This window comes from Mustela nigripes, chromosome 8 (genome assembly GCF_022355385.1).
Source record: "Mustela nigripes isolate SB6536 chromosome 8, MUSNIG.SB6536, whole genome shotgun sequence".
Classification (NCBI taxonomy): domain Eukaryota; kingdom Metazoa; phylum Chordata; class Mammalia; order Carnivora; family Mustelidae; genus Mustela; species Mustela nigripes.
The window spans coordinates 51,308,623-51,331,428 of NC_081564.1; the positions used below are offsets into that span (position 1 = coordinate 51,308,623).

The 22,806-nt window shown below is 34.4% G+C and overlaps 1 protein-coding gene across 1 annotated transcript in view; it reads left to right on the forward strand.

The window, feature by feature from the left end:
- The first annotated feature begins 600 nt into the window (after positions 1-600).
- DSG1 (desmoglein 1) overlaps positions 601-22,806 on the forward strand; it is a 30,896-nt gene continuing 8,690 nt past the window's right edge. The window contains 11 exon segments of the mRNA XM_059410045.1: positions 601-645; positions 9,660-9,695; positions 9,964-10,095; positions 11,565-11,720; positions 13,305-13,449; positions 14,988-15,154; positions 16,871-17,005; positions 17,347-17,532; positions 19,583-19,842; positions 20,834-20,973; positions 22,627-22,806. The exon segment at positions 22,627-22,806 is cut by the window's right edge and continues 5 nt beyond it. Coding sequence (XP_059266028.1) covers positions 601-645; positions 9,660-9,695; positions 9,964-10,095; positions 11,565-11,720; positions 13,305-13,449; positions 14,988-15,154; positions 16,871-17,005; positions 17,347-17,532; positions 19,583-19,842; positions 20,834-20,973; positions 22,627-22,806 — 1,582 coding nt within the window.

A 22,806-nucleotide genomic window follows, 5' to 3' on the forward strand; every position in this document is an offset into this window, starting at 1 on the left:
GTTTCTTTGATGACAGCTTAGAAAACGACTGAATATTTTATAACATCCACTTAAGTGCAAAGTTTATGATTTTTGATTTTGACCTGAGTGTCTGGCTATGAGTATGAACCAGATAATCCTCTGAATATTATCAGCGTCCAGACGATATTTGCTTTTTTAAGAGAGAAGAAGCTTAACAACTTGTAAATAGAGCACAGGTGGCAAAGCCCCTCTCAACTGTACGACTGACTCTCCACACGTCAGATCATTTTAAACGCCTGACATTGAACACCTTCATTAAAGGACTGAATCTTCCAACCCCACAGAGAGCTGCCTTTCAGCTGGAAGAAGGGTGTGTCCCTGAGCTTTTACCTGGGAGCAATGATGATCTTGTCAAGCATTTCAGGGAGACCAGCCCAAGTTTTTAGGGTGGGGATCTAGACTGGTTATACGTAGCTTCAGTTCTTCTCCCAGAGAAGGCAGAAACACCTCAAAGCCTGCATGTAGGAACATCTACTGAGAAATTATTTTAATCAGACACCACCTGAGCAGGGGAAAGAAAAAGAACAGAGAAGAACAAACAAAACTCCCTCGGTCTTGGATGTAAGGAACCCAGCTGCAATGGACTGGCACTCTATCAGAGCCGCGGTGCTGTTAATTTTTCTGGTAAGTGTATTCTGTTCAAAACCCTCCTAATCACGCTCACTGTGAATAAGGGAGAACTTTTTAGAAAGTGTTAGTGTTATTTCTAACCTAAACCCATTAAAAGTTTATGTTAATGACAAGGTGATTTTATGAACTAGATTTTTAAATAGGGTTTCTCTCTTTAATTGAAGACTCGAGCATATTAATGCATCAGAGTTAACTCATCATATCACATCTCTGACATTGAAGTCAGTGCTAAGTCATGCTGGGAAAACACCGAATTTGGGAAAGTCTTATCACCATTCACTAGCGTTTGGTCGTTCAAATTCTTTTTTGCAGATGGGCTCTTAAACTAGTATCACGGGTGGTCCTGATCTTTACCCTAAACATTTTTCCATTCTTTGGGGATCTCTGCTGGCAGATTCACTATAATTTTAAAACCCCAAAATAGGATACATATACATTTAAACCAGAGCAACGTGCAACTGACCCCAAGAGCCAAACAATCTCATCGGTTGGAATCCATACCACTAATATCAAAAGCCCACACAGCTACACTATGATTGTATTTAAAACAACATTTTTTTAATCTCAAAAAACATGGCAGTATGGAAGATTTATAAATGATATAATAAGTGAAGGAATAGCTATAATTAAGGAGTAAGTATAATTATTATGATGCAGGTTCTTACTACTGGAAAGTCAGTAATGACTGTGATAGAAAAATTGTATATTTGATGTTTAGACAAATGTAATGCGATGCTTTATCACTGTCTCCCTTACACGTTATTAATTTTCTCTTTTTAGAGATAAGTAAGATAACACTAAGGTGCTGCATCAAATTTCACAGAGGTTGGAGATTTTAAAATCATAGTCTTTCTCACAGTCAGGTTAATGTAATCTCAAGAGGCAAGTGCCGAGTAAATCACTCTCCAATTTGGCAGGATTTAGTGCTGCGGTTCGTATTTGTTTTTACCTACTTAATTTTTGAACCGGATTGTTGGGTTTCTATAATTAACAAGTTAGACCTTTGAGTCAATGTATGCTGGTTAGTTTTAATTCAGTTTATTAACTCAAAGAAGTTATACCAGTGGATTTGTTACAAATAAACATCAATAAGCTGGTAGCTTTAGTTCCAAGCTGCCTTCAAAGACCAGCCCTAGATCATGGACTTTTTAATGGATCTTTAGGACCAGTTAATATTATAATTTGGGGTGTGGCAGGGATTAACAAGCACTATACACTATGTTATTTAAATATAGGAACATCTGTATATTGCAAGGTAATCAAATACTTTCATTTTTAATTTCATATAAATCTGATTAAAGCCTATTATAGCTTTGGTTGATTAGAGTTTATTGAGGTACTTATGTGCTTTAATTAAAAGTATAAAATAACTTATTTCTTTATTTTATGATTATTTATAATTAATTACATATGATGAAATTTCTTTAAATAATCACTGTCTAGTCATTCTTCATAAAATATATTGTTTTATCAAAATCATGTATTCTCAATGACCTTTCTTCTTTGTAGAGAGGTTTCGGTTTTTGTACTTTATTGTCTAAGTTTGGATAGTTTCGGTTTTTTGTTTGTGGATCCTTTATTTGTTGCCGTATTTTACTTTGGAATCAATTACAAGTTTTTCACTTGTCTGGTGAAAATTATTTCTCAAAGAACTTACTCTGTAGTGAATTAAAATGTTTCTTTTTCATATTATGGTAACTTTCTTTATAAAACATTTTACTTTCTAAGGTCTGAAAAATCATCATTTATTTTTAGTACAGATTTTACCAGATGATTTGGATAAATGTCCTTTGGGGTTATACAATCTATTTTTGTTTTAGAAAAACAAAATAGATTGTTGGTTAAGCATCTGCCCTTGGCTTGGGTCCATCTCAGGGTCCTAGGATTGAGTCCTGCAATGGGCTCCCAGGTCAATGAGGAGTCTATTTCTCTCTCATTCATGGTCATCCTCTCTCTATCGCTGTCAAATAAATAAATAAAATCTTAAAAAATATATATTTTTCCCTGAAAATTAGCTACAACTATAGCAAGCTCCTTCCACTTAGCTTTCTGCTAGCCTCACTAGGAATGTTTGCTCTGACAAAAAAAAAAAAAAAAAAAAAAATCTATGTCAAGTCTTTCTTCTTCTCTGCTCAGAGAAGAAGTATGCACCTTAGGGAGCATACTTGGACAACTAAAAGACCTTTAAGACATTTAAACTGGTAATATCTTTAATGCAAATCCATTTAAGAGCTGAGCAGACAACTATTCACATGTATGTTGTGGAGTCTCCTTAATGTACCTGAGAGTTTCAGGTCATGTTCAGAGCAGTGAGTTAGATCAGGGAGAATAAAGATGGAGAATCCACTCTTAAAACAAACAAGATGGCCACAAAACTATTCCATGATTTAGATCAGCCTCCTAGAGAGACAAGAGCTTATACCCGTTATAACACTGTAAGCCAAAGAAATGTTACTGACTCCTCATTTATTTTTCTTTCTTTTTCTCTCCATGAAATTCCATGTATTGGGGAGGAGGGATTGGGAATGTATTCTAGACCAGAGAACAATGTCACCCAGGTACCATACACAGGAAATCTCTGTGAATGGTTATGACAATGAAATAATATCTGGCCAGGCCACTGTAGGAAAGCAAACAGAAGTGGTAGCATTGTTATAGTTCTAATGATTTCTGAAAATTACTTGCAACTTTGTCAGATTCAATTAGTCAATGCAAGTCAATACAGACTCAAGGTATCTTTTTCTATAAAGGCTGACTTCTGCTGCTTATCCTCAGAGAACAAGCAAACTTGTCTTTACTGATTTCCAAGAATAATTCAGTTTGTAGAGTTTATCACACCAGCTTAGCTTCTGCTCCTCTCATGGTTAATATTTCCTTTCAAAAGAAAACCTCTACCACCTGATAAACTAGCTCCACAATCTGACTTAGCTGAAATAATTTAGGATAGAAGCAGGAGTTTTCAAAGTATTTCTCAGGATTCAGGCTAAAATACACAGGAAAAAAAAAATACTTCATTACATAGTTCATCAACTTACTTGAACCAGACTTCTTAAATTCCCATAATTGTGTTCATTGATGCTTAAAGCAAGAGAAGGACTAAAAACTAGTACAGACCAAACAGAAGACAAGCAAAGGAGAGGATTCTCTATGCTTTCTTGCACATATATTATAGGGATATATATTATAGGTAATAGTACATCACTAAACTATTTCATAGAAAATGGAAATATTTCTGTTCACCTGTTCCAGCAAAATTAACAATTTGTATTTAAGGAAAATCATTTCCATTTCCATGTGTTCTTAAAAGCTTTATTATTTCACTGAAGATTTAAGATCAGCATCTTCTTGCACCTTTGTGAAAACAGGGACTAGAAATTTACCATCATTTTACTGGTTTGAATTAGAGGAAACGATTTTGTGATGCCTGACTTAGGTAATAGAAAAACCTAAACCACTGAGAAATGCTGTTCCCCGAGGAACAAGATTCACCTATTTGACAAAGATTATGGATGTAGAAAAGAAAACACTCCTGTCTATACCCAGAGCACTTAATTTCAGGTAACTCTCCACTATACCTTCTTTAAGGACATTGGTGCCGAGTATCCCCAGGTCCTAACAGGTATTGCCTAACAAATAAGCAGAAAGCATGCTCGGCATTCCAGTTACTTATTATGCTTCTGTCAACGAGGGAACGCCCTACAGAGTGCTGGGACACGCCACTCTTGCTGGTTATGCTTGCCACGCAAATTCCTTTAAAGACTTAGGCAGGTCGAAGTAGTTTAAATGCCATTGGCTGATGATCTATATTCTCTATTGGTCTAGGAGAATAGGGTGCAGCCTTTTACACTTGTCTAATGAAAAACCACATCTCCACAAATTAATGGCTGCCGGTTGCTCATAAAACTACTTGAACTGTAAGTTATTTGAGGGCAGATTCTGTATCTGATTCACTTTTGTATTCTTCGTAGTGCCTTGCACCAGGGCAAGATTGCTCAATAGATGTTTAATCACACAAAGTAGGGACATCAGAAGGCAATTTGGAGAGAGTTTATATTTCTCTTCCCCTACACGTTCCAAAAAAACCATCAAAGTATTTAACATAGAAATAATCAGGTTGAATTTCCTTAACACTTATTTTTATGGTGTTTTATTACATTTACTTTACATGCCATCTAAGGTGTACCACAGTATTTTTTAGGGGTTAAGCCTTTTAATCCAGCCTTGATTCCACATAATATACATTCAGTACATATTTTTGTCAAATAAATAAATAAGCCAATGAGCAAGAAAGAAAAATTAACCTAACGAAGTATTGTCAACTCCAATTTTATCATAATACAAAGACAAAAGAGAAGGTTTTTGAAAAGAAGCAAATTGTTATATTTTGACTGTGTCTCAAGTTCTTTCTTGTGATGTAAAATACATTATTCAAATACATCAGCATTTGATGCTTAACAACCAGAAAGTGGCTATGGAAAACCACTTCCCAATTCTATATACAAGAGGAAAAACCTCTTGTTGAAATTATTTATTACTTTCAAGACCATTTTATTATTTTCAAAGAGATGTAAACCTCAGTATCAAAGGGGAAAAAAGCCTAAAAATTAGTAGAATTAGAGAATCATTGAAAATAGCATACAAATTTGTCCTGTGGCTTTTTAAGTCTTTATGTGGATTGACTCTTCAAATAGAAATGAAGAAAGGACTCACTGAGGATGCACTTCAAGGATTATATCCACTACTTTTTAAGAATTTTTGAATTAGAAAGAGCTTTCGTCTTATAAACTGCTGAGGAAACAGAGGCACAGAAAGACACACCCAGTAGGCAAGAGAGATGAGATACTCAGCCTAATAATGCCTGTATTCATTTGTAAGTGAATCTCCATCACAAGCCTCCATAGTACATATTTCCAACTCATCTAGGAATCCAAACTGCTTCCCTGATTGATAGAAAATAACCTTATCCTTACTCTACAGACAGGGTCTAGATCAATTGGATGATGTCCTTCAACTACCTCTCATAGTCTATTGATTTAAATCTCCATCCTTCCTCTCTTCCTTACCCTCTGTCTTCAGGGTCTTTTCTTTCTACCTATCCCCTCCTGCTTTCTCTATTACACTTCCACCAAGTACTTTCTTTTTGAACCTCTTTTTCCAACAAAATCTCCTACTTCCTTCTTTCTTCACTTCAAAAATCCATGTCTACCTCTCCCAGAATATTTCCTGGATGCCAGATCTCGTTGTATCATTCCATCTTTGTTTCCTTTTATAATCGATTTTCTTGGAAAGGTGGTCATCTTTATGTCTTTTCCCCTCCATTTTGTTCCCCAATCCCTTTTGGTCAGGAAGGACTTGTTCCATGGAACTGAAAGAATTCTGAAGGTCACAGGAAACCTTGAGATTCACTCTACTCAAGTATTTTATGTCATCTGACACTTGTTCACATTTCATGTCTCTTTCAGTTCTCCCTTCCTTTGACATCTGTGATATTGCATTATCTTGTCTTCCCATTTCTTTGGCCACTTCTTTTCTCTTTTTCTTTATTGCTTGTTTCTGTCATTGTTCCCTAGTCTATCCATGTAGCTATTGCCCTAGTTTCACGCTCAGCCACATGGCTGTTTCTTTGTTGTAGTCCCTACTTTAGGGTCTTCAAATTCTCCCATGATTGAAACTGTTTTACCTGAGGTGTCCCTCAAATATGTGTATGAGGACTGACCTATTGTTCATCGTGTTGAGACATATTTCAAATTGCTAAGCACCTTCACCTCACCATTTCTGTAGCATCTCAAAGTCATTGTTTTTTTTTTTTTTTAAGATTTTATTTATTTATTTGACAGACAGAGATTACACGTAGGTAGAGAAGTAGGCAGAGAAGCAGGCAGAGAGAGAGGAGGAAGCAGGCTCCCTGCCGAGCAGAGAGCCTGATGTGGGACTCAATCCCAGGACCCTGAGATCATGACCTGAGCCGAAGGCAGCGGCTTAACCCACTGAGCCACCCAGGCGCCCCCGCAAAGTCATTGTTTTCTAACCTGCTAAATTCTGCTTCTGCCTTGCTCCTCATCTCTTAGTTTGAAACTGCCATCACTTAAGATCCTTCCTTCTCCTGACTCCCATGTCCTACATGTTCGCAAGTCTCATTTGTTTCAATTGTGTACAATCTCTCCCTTGATTTTCCCGGTCTGTTACCCCTGCCACTGCTTCTGTTCTCTGGTCTGTTTTGATGTGGAACACTCCACTACTCCTGGCCTATGATCCTGCCTCTTTCCACCACCTGTGGTGAGAGTGATCTTTTAGACCCACAATTTTATCATGCCTTTTTCATGATCAAGTAACTTTGATACTTTCCTACTGCACACAGGGATTTGGTATTAGAATTGGAAAGGTTACTGTATATAATTTGGTTTACCCCTATCATTTTACAAATGAGAAAACTAAGACTTGAGAACTTAGGAAGTACATTGAAAGCTTTCTGACTCTATCAAATACCCATTCTATCTCATTATTTTGCCTTTGAAAGTCCGAGAGTGACTTTGTTTATTCTAGACTCTGAACAAACGACAATAAGGCTATGCCAACACAACATAATTTTAAGCAGACTTGGCAGTTTTTAAATTACTAATTCAATCGGGAGCCTGACACTATGGTGAAACTGACTTGGTCTTCTGCCTAAATGGCCTCTCATGGGAAAAAGAATGACCCAGCTTCATAAAGTTGGAAGGTTTATTAGTCATCTGGCATAGTTCTCCAAAACAAACAGTACGCTCTGACACTTCAGTGTGGAAAGGAAGTGCAAGACAGATAAGAGATGCCTACACAACTCTGTAGCTATGAAGAAATGGCTTCCAAATAGACAAAGAAGGTATCCCCAGATTCCCATTCCACACCCACAAATGAGAGAGAGGATAAACTGCTCATGAGTTCACAGGCAGCACGAAGAAACATCATCTTAATTCTGCACCCAAGAGGGACTCAACAACAACATTTTCAGTGACCATTTGACCAAACCATTTGCACCATTTACTTCTTTTCCCCCTGAAATCACTAATATTGTTGTTGTTGTTATACATGAACATTCTTAATTGTAAGGCTAATATGAGATGAGATTAAAATCAGAATGTTTTGAATTCCCAAAGGTGTAATGTCAATTCTCTGTAGTATATTTTATTTAGTAATTTAGTTGGAATAGGCTATCTTTCATTTTATTGTAAAACCCATACCATAAACCCAAATTTAGGCTAAATTGTATTGGGTAATATTTAGCCATAATTTAGTATTCCAAACTCAATATCCTCATTTGTAAAATGGAAATAATGAAATTATAGTATTGACCACATGTATTTGTGAAGACTGAATGCATGGATTTCTCTAAACACATTGTCTAGTAATTAGTCATTATTCAGTGAATATTAACAGTGATAATAATAATCAACATTAAGTGGATATCATGAGTATATAATCCCTATAAAAATATCTTTATGCTACTCTTATTAATCAAAAAATTCATATTTTCCTGAATTATCAATTATAACAATTTTTGAAAAATATGTACTTGAAAACCAAAATTTTATTTTTAATCTAATGGTGAGATTGAAACTACAAAAAGTAACTCACTATATTTTGAAATTACTGTTACTAGTATTCTTAAAATACAAGATATAATTTCTTTTATCAGTGATACAGATGCAGTCTAATTGTGATAATTTTCATAAGGGGAATTCTGAAAAAAATTCAAAAAGAAATTGAAAATTTAGGGAGAAATAAAAACTAAGGATTTACACTATCTTTAATGACTCTAAGTGCAAGTTAAAACTTAATAAGTGCAAATTAACCTTCACATCTAGACCCAATTTTTTAGATCAGTCTTTTACTCTGTCTTAAGTATACGACATATTAACCTTAATATATATGTCTGTCTTTTTAGAAATAGAGAAAAGTTATTTAAATTATCCTAGTCTTCCACTACAAATCATATGTAAAGATTGAGGCCAAGTTGAAACAAGGCAAAGCTCTGCTTGAGTAGCTCATTTGTTGAGCAGAGAAATTGTTAGAAGAGACTAATAGAAGTTGCTTACCCACTAATTTGTCCCTACATGCCTACAATGTCTTCTCCTTCCTATGGAACTATAGAAGGATATATATATGTAGATAGATAGATAGATATAGATATATATGGCATAAAACATGAAGCAAGAACTCATTTTTACAGAGGAAATTACTTGCTTTTATTTTAGAACTTTCATTCTCATATTTCTTTTTTTTTTTTAACATTTTATTTATTTGACGGGGGAGGACACAATCAGGGGGAGTGGGAGAGGGAGAAGCAGGCTCCCCGACAGAGAGGAAGCCCCACGTGGGCTTGATCCCAGGACTGTGGGATTGTTACCTGAGCCAAAGGCAGATGTTTAATGATGGAGCCACCCAAGTGCCCCTATTCTCATATTTCAAAGTAAATCTATCATCTTGAGATTTTCAAAAGTACTAGAAAACCTCCCATTTAAAATTAGAATATGAAGGAGCAGATATTCTGAAACTTTTCAGATACACGTTTTTTCCTATTTCCATCTATGGCTAGTCAGATCCTGAAACTAGAGTCAAAAGTTTAAGTATCATAACTTACTGTTGAATATCACTGAATAGTAGCAAATTATCTCTAGCTCCATAGGCATAAGATTTCCTAAGAAAGCCTAAATTTTCCCTCCTCACTCCCCCTAGGTTAAGTGTCCTAGTTCATATCATAACAAGTATCTTCATAGGTGAAAAATGAAAAAGAGGTTAAAAAATAAAAGTAATTAAAAAGAAGGGCATAACTGAAAAGTAAAGACAAAAGGAAAGGAATCCACAGCATCATCATTAGACTTAAGAGAGAAGCCACGTCCATCTGCTATCTGGACTGATAAAATAATTCTAATGACTCACAAGATTTATTTGATTTTTTTTAAATGATTGGATAACATGAATTATAAAGTACTTAATAAAATTAACTGTTGTGATCATTTTGTTTTTTATAGGTGGTGGTGGAAGTTAACAGTGAATTTCGAATCCAGGTAATACACAGCAAATCTATCTTTTCCAAATTAAAAATGAGGAAAAATGGTTTGGGGGTAACAACACATTTTCCAAAGAAAATTTAGCCTTATAAGTAAAAAAAAATAATGTTATGCTAAAATTAATAGATTATCAAATCACCAATTTTCCCAATTAAACATCTTCTCTTTCCGATATTACAATTATCCTCTCCTCCAAACCCTTCAGTGACATGTGCATTATGAATAAAAGTTAATAGATACCACTACTTTATCATGCCCATTTAAGGTAAGAGATTACAACACCAAAAATGGCACCATCAAGTGGCATTCAATCAGGAGGCAAAAACGTGAATGGATCAAGTTTGCTGCAGCCTGTCGTGAAGGTGAAGACAATTCGAAGAGGAACCCAATTGCCAAAGTAAGTATCAACACCAAAGCATAAAATCAAAAATAAGAATGGATGGCATTAAAGATCGAAAAAAACTGTCTCTTAAATATTTTATGAATACAACTCACTGGGAAGTTCTGACACAAAACAGAAGTATAGTCACTCATATTATGAAAAATGAAGCTATTGAAAGGATAGATTAAGAAACTTGGGCACTGGGGGTGCCTGGGTGGCTCAGTGGGTTAAGCCTCTGCCTTCGGCTCAGGTCATGATCCCAGGGTCCTGGGATCGAGCTCCACATCGGGCTCTCTGCTCAGCAGGGAGCCTGCTTCCCCTTCTCTCTCTGCCTGCCTCTCTGCCTACTTGTGATCTTTGTCTGCCAAATAAATAAATAAAATCTTTAAAAAAAAAAAAAAGAAAGAAAGAAACTTGGGCCCTGGGGTAAACAGTTAAACACTGATGCAACTCATTGGTAAAATAACTACACATGATCATAATTAACCCAAATTCTAGGTAGAAAAATATAGTGATTTAAATAATGAATTTAACAGCCAGCTCACTCAGAGAGACTATTTTAATCTGTATTCTTTATGCCTTGATCCATTAGAATTGAATTCCTACTTCTGGCTTTTATTTTTTATTTAATTTTTTTAAATTTAATTTTTTCTAATTTAATTTTTTTCAGTGATCCAAGATTAATTTTTTTTAAAACAAAAATTCACAATGTACCCTGTTTCCTACTCTCTTTTCCATCCATTTCCCTTTGTCTTTCTTTGTACAAACACACACACACAAATACATCCCCACACACAGATTACGTATACAAATATATACACACATTCAGACAGATACACAGAGACAACTGAGTTAGATTTGCTTCGAGTCCCTATACATTTCATTTTGAAGAAAGAATCCCAGCTTCTATAAATCACTTATTTGGGGCAATTTCCTTACTTTTCTGATAATACATCCTCCCTATTTTCAGAATTAAGGGCTTCAACACAGAGTCAGAGGACTCTGTAGTCAGTCACCAACATAAATCTACTTAAAATTTTCTTCTAAAACTTTACATTTTTAAAAAATCTTTGGGTCAGGGATCAAAATTACATAATGACAACACTGGTAAACTCCTTAAGAGTTTAGGTGAAGAGTTCCCTACCCTAACGCCAGTGCTAGCACTAGAGCAGGAAAATAATACGATCAATTGTAAATGTTGAATGAATGAATAAATGAATGAATGAATGATGACTGCATTGTCTTGGATTTATTAAAGTGATTTTTTTTCTTATTTGGTAGAAATAGAAATTGAATTTCTTTTGTTAACTTGCTAGTTATGGAATATGCTAGAGTTGTAACTAGAGAAATAACTATTTCCAGCATTTCCCAAAAGATAACAGGTACTCACATTCGACAGTTCTTGAGAAAGGTAGTTGTTGTTAATCAAACCTAGCACTTTTTATTTGCTCTCTGTAATACTTTTATCTGCGCCCTCTCTGCAGATTCACTCAGATTGTGCTGCAAACCAGCAAGTTACATACCGCATCTCCGGAGTAGGAATTGATCAGCCACCTTATGGAATCTTCGTCATTAATCAAAAAACTGGTGAAATTAATATTACATCCATAGTTGATCGAGAGGTCACCCCGTTTTTCATTGTAAGTGGGCTCCACATCCTTATATGTGTTCAGGCTTCCATTATTTTGGGAGTATCTTAAACTCAGATCATATTTGATTTGACCTCAGAAATCCCAATATTATTTTTGGTTGTCTCAATTCACGAGCATCTCATGAACCAACACAAACAAAGAAATTAGGAGAAATGCCCTGCTGAATGTCTCAGCAAAAATGTGAGACTCTGGTCTGTCCCTAGTGGCAAGCTAGAATATCTGTTTGGAAGGGCAAGGACCTAACTCTTCATTCTTTTTCTTTAATTTGGCAGAGAATATTGGTTCTCATGTCAAGTGATGATTTTTGAGCTACCAAGGGAGCCTCTTCAAGTAAACATACTTTATTATAAATCCACATTGCTGCAGCTCACCTGAGCTCAGAAGGTGCTTCGGGAATACTCTAAACCATCCTTAGCTGAATCATACTTCTGTTCTTGACAGTAGCTGTGACAAAACTCCAAACACTCAACCTCCTTTCCACTTTAAGCCGCTGACATGATGACCAGCTTCGTTAGAAATTCTGAGGACTTCATCACACACTCCCACAATTTTCTCTCCCCTCCTTCAGAAATGCTCTGCCTTAAATCCAAAAACAGGATTAACTTTCTGCTTTTTTTCCACAGCTTACCCCCAAGAGGATCCATTATTCTATAATTACCTGTTTCTTCAAGAACCTTATTTGATCAATTTTATCATCTCTTTTCTGCTTGCTCCTTGCCTGCTTCCATTTCTGTTTATCATCATAGTCGACACTTGTTAATACTTAGAATAAAAAGGACATACAGAAAACCTTCCTTGATCTTGTATGTTCTTCAATTAAAACCCCATCCATCCATAGCCCCAAAGATGTTCAAATAGTAATGGGTGCGTGTGTTTTCAGCTATACTGCCTAAGCTACTTTAATTCCTTAGTCTTCTATTCCAAATCTATATTCCTGCCTTATCTCTCACAATGTTTACCCACTAACTCTCGAGGTCAGCATGCCAACCTATTAGCTTTTCTTGAATTTTTATATGAATATAGCACACAGGTAAAGTAGCATACATGATACTTAGGTACACCTCACATATAAATAATAATAACAACAATAAGAACACCCGTATAGTCTCCTATGTAGCTTGTGAAAACTACCTTTCTTTGAAGCCCCCGTGTGACTCTCCTTTACCCGATCCTCAAAGTCAATAGTCCTTACTCCCAATTTCAAAAAATGTATTTTCACTACTCTGCTTCTTTCCTCACATAAATCCCTTTACTTGGAATATCTTTCTAAATACCAGTTCCACTTACTGAAATTCTCTTTCAGGATCTTTCTCAATCATCCAATATCCTATGATGTCATAGTATTTCTATTCTTCTTTTAAATAACTTATCATGTTGCTTTTTCTCAAATAGTATCTTGAATTTGTGTTTGCCTCCCCTTATTGATTTTAAGTGCTGCTTATATCTACGTGGTAGTAGAAAATAATATGTCTTACTTTTTTTGGTTACCCACAGTGCCTAGCATAGTGTCCAAACAAAGTAAGAACTTAAATATCTGTTGCATCAAATAATTATTCTTGTCTTCTGTCTTAGATCTATTGCCGGGCTCTGAATTCACTGGGTCAAGATTTAGAGAGGCCTCTTGAGCTCAGAGTCAGAGTTTTGGATATAAATGACAACCCTCCAGTATTTTCTATGTCTACTTTTGTAGGACAAATAGAAGAAAATTCTAATGCAAGTAAGTAATCCATCTTATTAAGTATACTTAATTCCAGATCACTCTTAGCCAAGCAAAGGGAGGACAAACTAAGAAGGTACCACTTCATCATGAATGTAAGAGATTAAATATAGAAAAGCATCCAGAGCAAAATGGCATGAGAAGTCTTCAGTTCTCAGTCACTTGAGAAAATTAACTGCCTAACACACTAGTGAAGATTGTCCTAAACATATTAAAAATAGCAAAGACAATTTCTCATTTGAATTTAAAGCTTAAGTGGTAAAATTTCTTATACATTCCAAAAATCCTTACATATCACTTTTATTCATTAAAACACTATACTATACTTGGAATAAGTATCCAATCTAAAATATCATTTTAAAAATGTTTGTTGTAAAAATTTACACAATATGGAAAGTAAAAATGGAATAGAAATCCATTCTTTGTTTTCCCTAGTATAATTCTTAAGAGGCAAGAACTTATTTACGTTACTTACTACTTACGTATGTAAGTACATACATACTTAGTTACTTATGTATGTTTTATGATTATATAAACATACTTTTGGAAACAAATAGGAAGATATTTTACATACAAATCATAATGTAAATCTTTATTTAAATATATTTTTAACATTTTTCCATATTAGGAAATGAAATGTCTTCATTCCTTTTAAATAGCTGCATTAGATTTTACTGTATGAATGTGCCATAATTAATTGCCTACTGAAAATATTTTTAAAAGAATGCTGAAGTGAATTACACAAACACACACAAAGATTGAGAGAGAAAATAAAAGGCAGAAGGGAGATACTCCGTTGCATTTGTGTTTACAGACAGGACAATTATGCTTGAAACAGACTTTCAGTGTAGAGATTTCCAGTTTATGAACACTGGCAGCTTTTCCTTCTCCAGTGTCCTTCATCAAAATGGCTTATAAAATTCCCAGAAAAGATAAGGGATAAGACAAAATATGTAGTTAAACAAGCATCTCTTTCAACCTAATAGTTTACCTAGCACTTCACTTGGGACCATGCAAAACAGAATAATAATGTACATTTATTGAGTGTACATTAGCCAATCAGAACTTTCTAGGAGTTTCTCTCATTAAACTGTTCAATTCTCTCATGAACTCAGTGAGGACAATGCTATTACCATTCCTGTATACAGATGTGGAAACTGAAGCCAAAATCATAGAGCTAGAAAGTTCTATAGTTGGGAAAGAGTTGGTCTAGCTTTAATATCATTCTATTTCACCACAGCAGTCTTAAAAAAAAAAAAGGATTATAATAGAATAAGGAAAGAAAAGGCAGAATTAAAACATTTCTTTGTTTGCTAACTACCAGTAATGTGTAAGTTCCTGAAAAAATGTAATGTTTTTGTCAAAGCAAAGTATAGAAAGGAGCTAAGCTAATGATATGTTGAAGAAGAGGAAAGGAAAAAGGGTAGCACATACACTATATAGACCAACCAACCCTAACACCTTGTTAGAAAAGCAATAAACTATACTATAACGAAAATGCAAACCATCCACTTGCAACCATTTTCCTTGATTTCTAGATACGCTGGTGATGATACTCAATGCTACTGATGCAGATGAACCTAATAATTTGAACTCAAAAATAGCCTTCAAGATCATAAGACAGGAACCTTCTGATTCACCAATGTTTATTATTAACAGAAACACTGGAGAAATTCGAACAATGAATAATTTTCTAGACAGAGAGGTAATTTTTTTTCTTTGAATGGTTTGTTAGTTTCAAAGGAAGTTATGCTAAAAGCCAGAGAACCTAAGAAAGAAAGAAAAAGAAAACAATATGTTATGATTATATAACCTGTTCACATCATGGTAATGACATAAGAAATATCTTCAAAATGAAAAAAAGGGGATTCCTCAAATACATTTTAAACTGTCATTTTTCATTCAATCAATTCAAACTTAATATCTGCCACAATTTAAGAAAACTATATTCTGAGAATACACAAGAATATACATAAGGCAAAGGTAGAAGCTCTATTAAAAAAAATGTGTGATGTACATTGAAATAGATTTAAGAAACGATCGTTACTGTCAGCCATCTTGGCAAGTCACAATGCATGAACATGGTAAACGCTCCAAGAATTCTTACAGACTAAGAAATTTGTTTCTCTTTCTTTAACCCATAATATCCTACACTCATTTGACAACAGGACTCTTCTTTTTCCTTCCTCTCTCTTACCTACTGATAGTCCCCTGATTACTTTGGGTAATGTAACACAGAATCAGAATGATGGATAGCAACTGAGTAACATCTAGACCAATCTTTTCATTTATAAACGAGAAAATAATTAGAGATTGTTAGCAAGTTAGAATCAGCATGGTTTCTATTAATAACATATGGTCCCATTATTCAATATAAAAGTGTCAACTTTTTCATCATTTTTAGAGTATTGATAGGATTTACCTGATCTGTAAGTATTTTAGGGATATAAATGAAGAAGTGTTACTTTTGAATTTGTACTTAATTAAAATTTATTTTAATTATTATAGTTATTTTGAAATGACAATCCTCCTGTTAATGACTCCTAGGCTTAGAATAAATCAGATGATTTTCATTCTTTAATGATCCAAATCCTATAAGTTCCTAAATTATTTATATCTCCTTTTTCACTTGTGTGAAAATAACCATCAGAAGAAATTGACTATTAACTTTTTCTTGCTCAAACTTCCTTAAAGAGCCCAATGGGAGTCCTTTAATGTCAAAAGAGTTTTTGTGGTGAAGAACTTTAAAAACTAAAGGAATAAAGTTACTAGCAAGCCACCAAAGCAGATATTTTCAACCTGGAGTTCATGGAGAGACCTCAAAATGTCTCTTACTATGAATCCTCTAAACTTCTGTCCACATTTTTGAATGATGAGTGCATGCATGTTTCTGGGAAAGGCTTCATTGCTTTTGCCAGTTCTACAAATTTAAGCATCATTGAGTAGAATCAAGAAGGTTGATTATCAATAACTCCACTGCTCCAGCCCACCACCCACTGCCTCCCAGAACTGTAAACCATTTGTTACATTCTTTGTTTTACTTGCACATTTTAGGGATGATTATTGACAGTATGGAATTTTCATGCCATAAATTCTTGGTAAACCTTCATCTCTCTCCTCCTAAGCATTTTGGTCCACTTTACTCTTTATAAACTTTTTCAACCCCTGGACATATAATAAGGCATGAGGCCTTCAAACGTGTTCTTTCTTTTAAATGATGCTAGGTAAGCACTGCTGGAAATAGAAGTGGCAACAGTCATACTGATTCATGTGAGATCTGTGGATTTTCATTAGTCTGTTACCCGTATCTTGATCATAGATTTAAGTAAATGTTGAGCCAACATTTTAAAAGAACTTTTCATGAGACAGAATAAGGATTGTCTAGATCAACTGTGATTTTTTTGGTAATGTGTGCTTTTAGCAATACAGCCAGTATTCCCTTGCTGTGAGAGGCTCTGACCGAGATGGTGGGGCAGACGGCATGTCAGCAGAGTGTGAATGCAACATTAGAATCCTCGATGTTAATGATAACATCCCATACATGGAACAGCCCTCCGTAAGTACTTGTCCTTGAAATGAACAACGTCAATTCATTACATTCTAAAATTTGTTCATACAATTCTTTTTACAGAGGTCCATGTTATCTTTAGTCATGTATAACCCAAATGTAGACACGTACTTTGCCTTGTGTTTGTTCAAATAATACGTAGGAAAAATATATGTATTTGGACAATGAAATGTGAGCTTATAAACACAGATCTCGTTTCTAAATAATGAGTGGTTTTAAACATCCTTTGTAAGTCCAGGGTAGTTGTTCTCTCACTCACACAGTTGGTGTTAAGATTTATTTGCTTCTCATTTCAGTATTCCACAAGATTTTTTTGCTTCTCATTTCAGTATTCCACTAGTATTGAAGAAAATGCCCTCCACTCAAATTTGCTCCAGATTAGAGTAATCGATTTGGATGAAGAGTACTCAGCTAACTGGGTGGCAGTGATTTTCTTTATCTCCGGAAATGAGGGAGGTTGGTTTGACATAGAAATGAATGAAAGGACAAATGTGGGAATTTTAAAGGTTATTAAGGTATGGTATAATTATCCTAAATATTTTGTTTTCTTGGTCTTTTTCAAAATGTTAATCTTGAGATAAAATGTTAACATTTCACAAAATTCAGGGGGTGAAAGAATAAAAATTACCGTGTTTTAAAAAGATATAAGATTAGAGAGCTTTTTAACAATTTTTCCACTTATATCAGTTTATGAAAACAGGCATTAAGCTCAAAACTCTCTTCTATTAATACACTACTCCTTCACAGATCATATAAATTAAGAGCATTTCTAAAAATGAATCTTATTTTATGCTTAAAGTTTTGTTTTAGATGTTTGAAGAATGTTTTTTAAGCAGATTTCACATGACCTTAAAATATGTGTCTTTGTCAACATCATACATTAATTAGTATGCACTGAGAATATTTATCATGTAAATTAAAAGTTGTTTAGTTCTCTGATGTGTTTTTATAAAATTAAAATTAAATTACTGTAATTATAGGATTATCACATTCCCATCTCCCTGCAGCTGCTGACCAGGGCTTATTATGAACATAAATAGCCTGGAGATTTGTCCAAAACAAAGATTTGGTCTACATCAACAGAATCTTCCTATGTTCCCCCTATATTAGTGATCCACCTCATGTACCAGAGGTAGAATTGCCTGTCAGATTTGAGGGAAAAAAATGTAACTCATAGGGAGCTTATGGTGAAGATTTCAGCCTGTACTGTAAGACTTGAGTCTGTTTGTTTGTTTTTTTCTTTTATCTGCAATAGTTATGCAAGGATTGTGTGTGAAACATGCAATGGTAGAATTCAGTCCTTTTTTAGTTATTTCCTTTCTTCAAAATAGTCCCAGGAAATAGACTTCTAAGGAATTCTGTTCCCAGAGGAATTCTGGGATCATTTCTTTCATGTCTTCATAAAGTGTCCCTCTGGCTATAGCGTCCATTTCCTGAGACAGGGTACAGATGCTTTAGTTTACCCCTCACAGCATGCCAGAAAATTAGGTTATATGCCCATATTGCAGATAAATACAAGAGAGAGTTGTACCCCATTCAAATTCTGATAGCTAGTAAGTGGTATAGCTGACATTCAAATTCTCTATCTATTAAGCTCATACCGTCATCACTATTCTAGCTGTGATTCCACGCTGGGGAAACCGTCCTAATCTATTTTACCCCAAACTACTATATTACTTTAAAAAATTAGTCTATTTATCCTCAATATCTCTATTTGTGAAATGGAAGTAATGTTGATTTTTCTCCCAAGCATGACATCATATCTTAATTCTTCTGTTATGCGTATGCGTGTGTGATGTATATGTATATGTGATTTTATAGCCGTTTTTGGAATAACAAAGCCAACATTGAAGCCAAGATTGAAGATTTTACTAAGTGGAGAGTTTGATGTGTGAATCAAGAGTCATCTAAATTACTCTCACATGAAAATTTAGAAAAATATATTTGGAACTTATGGGCATACTGTATAGTTGTTTGTGAATTTCATTAAGTAGTAGATATTGATACCAACTTCATAATAAAAATAGCTACTGGAAATAATTTTTTTTTCCAGAATATGTTGAAGAAAATAAGGATTTTTATTATTTTTATACTTTGTTCTATTACTGGGCTTACTGAAGGAAATCATATTTACAGAAGTAAAATTTCTTCTAAATAGTTCTTTACAGATAAAACCAGTCAAATGATTGAACGTACTTTATAGTTGGCCCATACTTTGTAATAAATAGAGCTACTTTGTGAGAAAAATGAAGTGACAGAAGTTAAAATAAACTATCTTTGCACTATAAAATGCATGGATTTGACCATCTATATTATGTTTTTAAACTTCTTTGATGGATAAGTAAAACTCATGCCATATATTTCCAACTTTTTTCCTACTATATTTCTGTTTCCTACTGCATTTCTGTTGCATTAAAGATAAAGGACAGGGTGTGTATTTGTATGTATTTATATTTAATTAAAGAAAGAAATGTGGGAGTTTCCTTGCCTATAATGAAAGGATTTGTCTTTCTTCCAGAATTTTTTTATTTTAAGAGTAAAACCATCCCATTCTGTATTTTCTAGCCCCTAGATTACGAAGCTATGCAGACGATGCAACTAAGTCTCGGTGTCAGAAATAAAGCTGAATTTCACTCTTCAATTATGTCTCAGTATAAACTCACAGCAACAGCAGTCACTGTGGCTGTGTCAAATGTAATTGAAGGTTCGGTGTTCCGTCCAGGTTCAAAGACATATGTGGTAACTAGTAACATGGGACAGAATTATAAAGTGGGAGACTTTATAGCCACTGATCTGGACACAGGTAGTGCTTCAACAACTGTTAGGTAAGACTAACATTTTCCAAATAATTTTATTATACATTAAACTAAAGTATACATGTTCTTTTTAGAAATTTTAAGTCTCTGAATTAAAATATTTTTCATTATTTTTGAAACTATCATTCAATCATAAAAAATACGAACTACTGAATTGCTATTTAATTTACAGCTTTGACCTTAGGAAAATTTAAAAAAAATGGGCAAAAATTAAAATGCAAAAAGTGTGAAGATGTAAAATGTGGAAAATATTGTATCTTGAATGTTTGACATTTCTGTATTTATGTATTTTACTGGCCAATTAGCTGATTACCACATATCGTGGTTATTCCCCCAAAAGATTTTATGGGCTGATTTTCCCATTGCCAAGTGCACCCAGATTGAAATCAATTAGAGTTAGCTTATTTCAGTAACTCTCTTCACTTTAATCAGCATTTGATATTGATCAACTGTCTTGTACTCCACAGATGTGAGTTCACTGAGGGCAGACCATCCCACCCTCCCCACCCAACTCTGCTCCTTTCAAAGTTCTAGGCCTTTGAGTTTAGCACAGTACTTGAGACAGTTATCCAACAATGTTTAACAAATACATAAATGAGAACGGAATTCAAAAGAAGTCCTATAAAGTCATTGTGTGTATGGGGAGGGAGAGTGAAAATAGGGAGAGAATGAAGCCCCAAGCTGATGGAGAAGTAACTTCTTTGATAAGAGAACAGTTCAGAATTAGAAACGGCCCAGGAGGTCCCAGGTTCTGGGTCTTCCAGGAGAGTTCTAATGCTGCCAAAACCAAACGAAAAGAAGACTGCAAGAATCAAAGATTGTTGTAACATCCAAGTGGGCATAAGAGATCATTCCATCTTGCCTTGAAAAAAAATAAAATCCCTAATAATTGAAAATGATATCCAGAGGTTACAACCACTGACTTGAAACGTGTTTTATAATCAAAATCTCTCTCTCTTTCAAAAGCTAACATTAATTCATATTGTTTCTTCAAATACAGATATGTAATGGGAAATAATCCAGCTAACCTACTTGATGTTGACTCAAAAACAGGCATAATTATTTTGAGAAACAGAGTTACCTGGGAACAATATAAAATGCTTGGGGGAAAATACCAAGGAACAATTTTATCTATAGATGGTAAGAAATCAATTTAACTTGGAGGAAATTATATATACACTCAGAAATTAAAGTTTTAATTGTATTTTAAGATAACCCTTTCTCATCAACAACAAAAAATCATACTGGGTATTATAGAATCACATTTTTAATAATATAAGGGACAGTATAACTCAGTGCCAAGTCCACGAGTTCTGGAATGAGACTCGGTTGGTATCTTGTACCATCACTTAGTAGCTATGGGATTTTAGAGAAGTCATTCAACCCATTTATTCCTCACCCTTTTCCTCTATAAAATGGGACACTGACATTATGGATTTAAAGATATTAAAGAAGTTATTAGATGTAAAGCACTTAGAAGAGTGCTGGTACTCAACGTTAGTTCTTATTAATCTCAATAAATAAAATTTTAAAATTATATTCTTAAGTTACTTTCAAATAATTGATCCAGAAGCAAAGTTAACTTAACTTTATGTAATCTTTGAAAAGCTGATGTACAACTTTGTGTGAACAATTTGGAAGCTGCATACTTATATTACTTTTCCAAACCAACAAAATTAAAATTAGGCTGACCACTAAAGGGATGGGGAGATGAGGAGATGTTGGCTAAAAATTACAAACTTCTAGTCACAAGATGATTAATTTCTGGGGATCTAATGTAGAGTCTTGCCTTATGATTATTAATGACAGTATAGTTGCTATATTTTTAAAAGTTCCTAAGATAGTAGATCCTAAATATTCTCATTACAAAAAACAAAATAGTAGTCATGTGAGGTGATGGAGATGTTGGTTAACACTTAGATGGAAAACATACTGCAATATATAAGTATATCATAACAACACACCATGTACTCAAGTTTATACAATGTTATTTCATTTTTGTAGTATCTCAATGAAATTGGAAGGTTTATCATGGAATTTTAAAAAACCGCTTCAGACATAACTACATATAAATAGTTTTAATTGGGCTACAGAAAAGCATAATATTCCATCAGTATCATTCCTACACTGTAGTAAGAATTATAATCACCAATGTCCAGCCAGAGTCTCAGAGTTATGACACATTTCTGACCTAGTAGCTCTACAGGTAGATTCTAGACTTTGGAAATCTTCTCTCTGAAGGAGAAAAAAAAAAATCATACCTGAACTTTCAGTAATGTGGGTTTTCTGCACTGAGCAGTTTCTAATCAGAGATTATCATATATTCAAATCTTATGGGAAGTGGATAGTGCAGATGTGATGGAGGAATCCCTGTCAAGGTAATTTAGAAGAAAATAAAGCAACTAACTACTGCATATATAATACAAATACAAGTAGCTTCCATTCATTTAAATAGTATGTGGAATATGACTGACTTATTTATCTAAGGTGAATGACAGTGTATCTATGACATGGCATTTACTGTTTATGCTTTTCAACATATGGCACAGTCTTTCAGGAGCACTAATCCTCATCATGGTTTGATTTAAAAACCGAACCCCAAACAAAGGATGATTTGGGAAGTTACTGAATTGATGAGAATAAAGACCTTGAAATAAGTTACTGATACAAAAAAAAAAAAAAAAAGGAAAAGAAAAAGAAAAAGAAAAAGAAAAGAAAAGTGGTTTTGGATTGTTCAATGAGTATTACACTGCATGCGTTAAATATTTCTTCCCTTTTTGAATCTTGTTGCAGATAATCTTCAAAGAACTTGTACTGGAACCATTAATATTGACCTTCAAGGTTCTGGCTGGGCTGAAAATGAAAAGGATATTAATAGTGGTACCAATTCCGGAACTAGTGGAGGCAGTGAGGGTACTAGTGGAGGCAGTGAGGGTACTAGTGGAGGCAGTGAGGGTACTAGTGGAGGCAGTG